The sequence below is a fragment of the Brachycentrus maculatus genome, unplaced genomic scaffold (assembly GCF_059751285.1).
Source record: "Brachycentrus maculatus isolate JH-2025_06_01 unplaced genomic scaffold, ASM5975128v1 h1tg000315l, whole genome shotgun sequence".
Lineage (NCBI taxonomy): Eukaryota > Metazoa > Arthropoda > Insecta > Trichoptera > Brachycentridae > Brachycentrus > Brachycentrus maculatus.
This window is the reverse complement of record NW_028281064.1, coordinates 2211991-2219941: the sequence shown is the minus strand read 5'-3', so window position 1 is coordinate 2219941 and position 7951 is coordinate 2211991. Positions and strand designations below refer to the sequence as shown.

At 28.4% G+C, this 7951-nt stretch overlaps 1 protein-coding gene across 1 annotated transcript in view; it reads right to left on the bottom strand.

Annotated features, from left to right (window-relative positions):
- Nucleotides 1–1232: 1232 nt before the first annotated feature.
- Nucleotides 1233–7951, bottom strand: part of LOC148304475 (A-type potassium channel modulatory protein KCNIP1-like) — a gene marked incomplete at its 5' end in the record, with an annotated part of 121238 nt that continues 114519 nt past the window's right edge. The window contains one exon of the mRNA XM_088268165.1: nt 1233–7080. Within this exon, the coding sequence (XP_088124291.1) occupies nt 6970–7080 (111 nt within the window). The remainder of the gene's footprint in view (nt 7081–7951) is intronic.

Genomic DNA, 7951 nt, shown 5'->3' with positions numbered 1-7951 from the left:
GATTACTTTGACTCCTAACCTGACCACTTTCAAGTATTGAGCATACTTGATCGTGCATGAATAATATGAAATATAAAATACATTTTTATAAAAAACAAAATTGGATACCCGCCCACCTTTACTATTAATTGATAAAAACATTTTTATTAACCCTTTGACTGATGAGTTTTAATGAAAATTTATTTCAAATACCGACATTAGACGATAGAGTCCATTACAGTCCATACACACAAAGCTCATAAAACAATATGGAAAAATTAGTTTCAGCTATTTCTTCGCCACAGTGCCCGTACCAGGTACAGGCATATCCACAAAGGCCCATTTTCTTTTTGCCTGTATGCAGTAAGGGCAAAGAGTTAATTTGTAAAAGTTTTTTCTTGTAATTTTCAAACATTGCATGTACTTACATTAGTAAGCATCTTCTTTATCTGGTACCTCTACAATAACAGAAGTTTGGTTGCCATACTGGAATATTTTGAACGATCTCTCGAAAGTGCAGAGGTATAAATGAGCAGTACAATTCAGAGGTGTCGTCAGCACATTTGAGCCTTGCGTTTACTTGCTAAGTAAGGCTAATAATAAAAGCAACTCAAATCTTGAAAAAACTAATCTAATCCCAGCCCACTTTATTATATTGAGGATTCAGGGCTTCTTCCTGTTCTGCTACCTTCTTTCCTTACCATTATTTTCAGAAGTTAGTACAGGATATTTCCCAGGTACTCAACTTAACTTCGTTTAATTGAGGTCAGTAATTTATTTAACACATTGACTGCCACGACAATTTTCAGAACTCTAATCTAAAAACTCAATTTCATTTAATCATATTATTAAAAACTCTGATTATAGAACATAATTATATTTATTAATAAATTTTCTGTTCATGTGAGCCAGCATTAATTTTTGTTCTTTTCCCAGAAGCCATCTATCCATATTAGCACTGATATACTAGGGATTTCATCATAGCTGCAGGAATATGGCAAGTAAACCCAGTACGAGAATACGCGTAGTCGGCGTCCTAGCAAAGAACGTAATCTACGAGTTATCTCGTAGTCGGCAGTCAATGTGTTAAGTGTGTTTTTCTGACTCTACCGTGTACCTAACCACCTATGTAATTGTATTATGAATGTATAATTTAGGGTTATAAAAAATAAAACAATATTCATTACATCAACTAAGCTGTATTTTTTTATAAAATAGATACATACATCTTAATACATTTTCAAACACACATTTACATCAATTAACAACGAAATATCAAGTTAACCCCTTGCAGTATATGACAAATACATATTTTAAAAATATAACATTTCGATTACGATAACATAAAATATACTGCCATAAAAAGTCATAAATAAGCAGTACAATTAAAATACAACAATTACATAACATCTATTGACCTATTACATCAATATACACAGAATTAATAACTTATTTTGTAACACATATTTATATTGGTATCTTATATAACATTAACATTCAGTATGTAAATACACGCAGGATAAATTTAGAGTATACCAGGGATATGATTTATCCAATGACAAAAATTAACAAAGGTGTTTTATCACAAACGAGTAATATGTTTTTTTTACAGTACATATATAAATAATGAAATGTCTCTATTGACTTAAAAAAATATATTATATTTACAGCGTTATAAGACTGCAAGGGGTATATTATAAACTTTAAGCATCAATCGGTTACCAATTAATGGATTATGTACTCAAAAATACAGGGAATGGAATTATATAACACACAATTAAAAAAAAAATTAACATACAAAATGCTTAACTCTTATTATGTATCCATTAAGTTAATAAATAACGAAACTATGTAAAAAAACATGATAAAAAAATGGATAATGGAGGTAGGTAGAAATGAAAAGGATAATGTTATTGGCTACATCATTCTTGATTGCATGACCTTTAAAAGACAAGTAACATTATTATAAATTGGATAATTTATTTTAAAGAAAACTTAGTTCAGAGTGATTTATTTACGTCCACCCTAAGAAGAGAATTGCGTCAGAAATTTTCAAAATTAAATCAGTTCTCTTGAGGAAATTTAATTATTTATATCAAAGGGACTTCCCAACTATAATTCTTTGATAAAAAAAATACCTACAGAGTAAAGTAAAGGTAGGAATAGTCAAAATAACAATTTGTAACAGAGACACTTGGAAAAAATCAACAAAATTATAATAGGCAAATAAATTCAAATAAAAAAAATCCTAATTAAATGGGTATTTTTAACTCTCATGAAAATCGGCAAAGAAATAAGAAAGACATAAAGGATTAAATCATCCATATTTCAAATGGCAGGAACACACACAAATCATAATGTACTATGGTCATCGGGTGTGTCGTCAGTATGTGTTTAAAAACTAATTTTGTTTCGAATTCCCCATCATGATTCTTGCCATCTCTATAATAGTGTTGCATATGACTGGTTGATATATAACACAGTAACAAAAGGGAAAGCGTTTAATATTACTGCTAAAACAAATATCAACATAAAGTTATGTGCAAAGGATGATGGAATATGCAGCCAACTTGCTAAAATGTTGTTTTTAAATGTGCAAATTTTATGAATGAAAATGATGGACATAATGTCAGGATGTGGTCCCATGGTTGGTGTCACGGACTTGTAATATTCAAATCAACTATGTCACAACTTGATTCTTATTTTTAATAAGGGGCTGATTAGATCTACGAAAATAGTATGAAATAAAAATGTTTGTGCATATGGCAAGGATGAAAATATTTAATCTATTGAAAAAGTGGTGATTTTTTTAGATTTTCATATGAACAAAGAGAATCTTTAAAAATATTATTTTGGAAGTAGAGTACGTTAAATCATTAATTAGTTTATTGGTTTGTATCACATTAAATAAAATAATAATACATGCAATACAGAAATACATCCCCGTATATTTTTGAGTGAACATAGTGATTACATATGTTACAGATTTAGGTTTATTAAAATTATGTATTTAAAACAATATTTTTTTATGATTTTTGATATGTGGTATTTTTACAATATATTATATTTAAAAACCGGAAATATTTATATAAAAATTAGCATATATAAGAAATTACATTTCTGATAATAAATGTTTCTAGAAATTCTCCACAGGTGCATTACTTATTTTTTTTACTAAAAACTTGTATTGTTCAAATAAATGAATTCAATTATTGCAAAAAAATACTGTTGAAAAATTCATTTATTTTATTTAACAAAATTTTATGCGTAGAATAAAATAAATAAAGAATATATTATATAAAAGTCATACCCACACCAAAAACCATAAGGGATGCAATAAACATAATTATACTCTTATACCAAAGTATCTAATAACATTTTGGAATGGATTTTGATTAATCAATATACCCAACAAATAAGGATTACATACATTGTATTACTTCAAAAAAGTTACATTCTAACATTTAGATATACAGTATGTATTGTAATATTTAACCAATAAAATATATTTTTCAGCAATTGTGCCATTCATACACCCTTATCATTTTTGAAAATAAAATAATTTTGTCAATTATTTGAAAACAAAATCCTAACTACCGTTCTAAGGGCTTATAGTTTAAAATTTTTTGACCCCCAAACATCAAGACTTTAATATAAAAATATTTTAGTTATTAATGCAATATTTGGGTTACGGTATTTTTTGGTCAAACAACTTGATACTGTCAGTTGTATTATATCCCAAGCTTTCATCATTTACAACTATTACATATAAGGAAAACTAGTTTTTTTAATGCTGTGTTTCAAATATGCTAATGACTCAAATAATTTCAACTAAAAAAATTGTAACGCTAAGGTTGTAAATAATTATTTACTGTAAATCACATTTGTCCAATGACATGAGTATCAAATAATTGTTTTATATAAGCTCTTTTCACGTTTTCTTAAATATTATAAGTGGTAAACAGACTAGTTGTCTGGAAAAAACTAATTATCCAAAGAAAAACAAATGTATGTAACCAATATGCCCAATTTTTACTTTAAAATAAAACCTTTAATCAAAACACAAGCAATTTTTTTTAAAGGTATTGTATGATGTCAGTATTCCGTATAGTTCTTGTCTTCCTCTAACCTTTATTCACACTCATTTGGTCCTGTGCTTCAGGTGTCGGTCCAGGAAAATATGAAATGAATATTGAATTGAAAAATTACTTATGTTTATTTTGACCCCATTGGGAATCAAACCAGGGACATCGAGCACAGAAGCCAAATGCACTAACCAATACAATACGGAAATGGACTTGATTTGGATTTTTCTTATACTTGTACATAATTTCATTATCTGTAAATAAAAATATTAAAGAAACAGATTTAAAAAACAAATATCAATTTTAAATCTTGATTGTATAATGAATATTTAAAAAAAATGTATTGAAAATAGGGGAGGGTTAAGAGTTGAATAAATTACTTTGATTAGTTAGTTAACAATGGAAAGAATAAATAAATAAAATAGTAATTAGTAAGTATAGTAGACTTTCGATAACCGGGTACCGTTTTTACAGTATGTTTAAAAAAATACAGAAAAAATGTTATTTTAATATCTTAAATCCCCAAATCAAAATGACATAATTTCAAAGAAAGATAAAGCAGTTTTTTTTTCACAGCACATCATTTATTTTGATTTGTTAAAACAACTGTCGGCTATGTCTTGTATTGGATTTATATGCAGCGGTCATATCATACCAACGTAACATTTTTGGCTTCGGTGGTGGCTGATATGGTTGCAGATTACCAAAAATATGCTTTGTGACTATAATAGCTGCCACTGCGACCATAAACGTTACATGAGTAGGGCCTTACTACGCCTTTGAGATAAAGAAATTAGGGATTTACAATTATGTACTTCCCTCTGTTCACTTTTCACAATGTGTGGGTAAGTTTGTATTGACATTTTTCATGTAAGTATTTATAGATAAGTCATATATAGGTTTTTACAAAATTGTGCATTTAAAAAAATAATTTGGACTCAGAGGGATTTTTTCATCTTCCACCCTGGTTATTGAAAGTTTACTATATTTCAAGGTTTTTCAGTAACTGTCGGTATTTGAATAATTATGAAATACTATTAATTTTAAAACTTATTTACGCACATAATAAAATGTCTAAATTGATAACAAATATGATGTTACTAATGAAATCTTTGACTAAAATAAATGTAAAATACAATGCATAAATAATATTATAATAAGTACACAAATAATTTATTTTTGTATGAGAAAAGCTGGAAGTTAACTAATGTTTTAAATGTACACAGATATTGGAAATAAATAATAAATTTGAAGATCATAAGACATTATTTACTTAATCTACACAGGAATAATGTAATGAATATTATTTTGAGTAAAACAAAATATAATGTATTTATTTTTATCTATAAACAACACTCACAATTTAATTTATTTTATGTACATTCAAGACAATATATGTATTTACTAATAGGTAACAGATATAAACATAAATTTCACACATTTAGTAATAATAAAGGTTTCCATCCATGTAACATTTGTCAATAAAAATACAAATACTCACATAGCGATTTCTAGTACATCAATAGTGATTATATTTTATAAACTTTGAGTAGGGTAGGTTTTCGGGGGAAAATATTTGATTAGAAAACCATGTATTAAGCTATCATGCAATATTCATCTATACATTGAAAATACATGAAGTGTCAGATGCCAATTTCATAATATTATTTTGGCAATTAAACTATTTAATACGCACCATTTTTTTCATACTTACATACATAATCTCATAAGATAATATACTTAAAAATTGGATAATAATTAATGCCATCAATAAATTTGTTGAAAATATGTGCACATTGTAACAACTGTTGAATTCCGCTGTTAATCATATTTTTGAAAAAGAAAAAATCATATAAATCATCTACAGTTGAAATACGGAAGTCTCATCGTAGATGAGAAATTAAAATATGACTAAGATACAAGTGGTGTGTTATTTATTACATTAAACTATCATATTTAAGGAAGTAGTGAAAATACATAAATCCTACACATCAAGAGTATAGAAGCGCTAAAATCTAAAATCTTGGATTTTTTTGGACCTTTAACAAAAAATAAACATTGATAAATATTTTAATAAATCGTTTAATAAAAGCAAGTTCTATCTCACATTTTGGAAAACAGAACTGATTTAAAAATAAAAATAAACTGAAGACACAGTCAATCTTGCAGCAGTTTTGTGTCACCTGTAACTATATTTTTTTTAGATAAAAACTCTCGAGGATTCTCGGAAAAGTTTGGTAGGCCACCATTTTCAATTTAAGTATGTATCTACAATTTTGCCCACCCCATATCTTTATACTACAAACATTTAGTTTTGAATAAGCGAGAATGCAAATTTAGTTTCAAGGAATCGGAATCTTATTTATTTAGTATTTCTTGAAGGTAATAAATGAGATTGAATTGATAATATATTTCATAATGAGAGATATAAAAAAATATTGAAAAACTAACACGTGGTCAGAAATTACTCCACAGTTTGTAGATAAATATGAATTGAATATAAAGATCAGTAATTAATTGTTATAAAGAGAAGAAACAGTATTTTAAAAAAAAAACATTAAAATTGGAACAATCAATAGATTTAAACACCTAGATATTTTGACAATTTGAGCCAACCTTTATGCAAACAGCCTCCACATAACCTTATCCCATCTTCCAACAATTCACCAACAACTCACTAAAGGAAACAATCGGTATAAAAAGATATACATATTTACATTTTCAGGTGTTCTCATTTGGTATTATGGCTCCCCAGCTAGGATGGCACTTCAGAACGACCTCAGATTAGGATTTCCGAATTGGAATGGACGTTACAGGCGGATGTAGAGGGTTCAGGCTCCTCGACTGCCGACGCATTCTTCCCTCAGGACCACGGGGGGAGGGGGCGAGCGCCGACAGGGGATCGTCAGAAGGAACTGTCGAACACTGTCATCGATCTGGAAATGTCTTCATCATTGTTACAGCAGTCGAGGAATTCTTCTAAGGTAACCACGCCATCTTTGTTAACATCCATTTTCTGAAAATTAGAAAGGCACAAATAAATAACTGCTATAACCGTATTCGCATATCTCATGTTTTTACACTAGCGATACCAGTCATACAAAATGTTCATAATTTCCTACTCATTTTACAAGCCAGGTGAACAGTGTTTGGTATTGTCAAAATTGAAACAGATAGGCATTTCTAGAGACATTAGTTTGAAAATGCCATCACTAGGCGAAACAATTGTCACAAAATTTCTTTTTTATGTACTTTTTAACAATAAAAAAATCAGTGTTTGATTTTAACATTTAATCTATAAATTGAATCTACAAATGAAACGCCAAACCTATAAATAAATTTCTAGAGATAATTATTACATACTGAGACATGACAATTTTGCTAATAAAATTATATGGTAACTGCTATGTTAATACCTACCCGACAGTCAAAAGGTTAAAAGCGAAGTGACAGACAGGATTAATTGTAACTGTTCATGCAAACAAGTAAGTGCAATAGATCAATTTCATGATGTGTTATTATTGGCTAATAAATTAATATGAAACATCTCAAGACTATCGGTAACATTATTTTTTTTAATTAATGTTTTACTTAGTAAATACCACTATTTCTTAAAATCTACCGTGACACGTGTTTCGATGCATTCCGCATCATTTTCAAACACCGTATGTGAATTGAAAATGATGCGGAATGCATCGAAACACGTGTAACAGTAGATTTTAAGAAATAGTGGTATTTACTAAGTAAAACATTAATTAAAAATGGATAGATTTTACCACAAAGTGACTGCCGAATCAATTAAAGTAACGTTCTTATTGAAATCTGTAGAGAAGTAATTGAGATATTAAGGTTTAGATATTTGAATAAAATGAAAAACGGACTCCGCT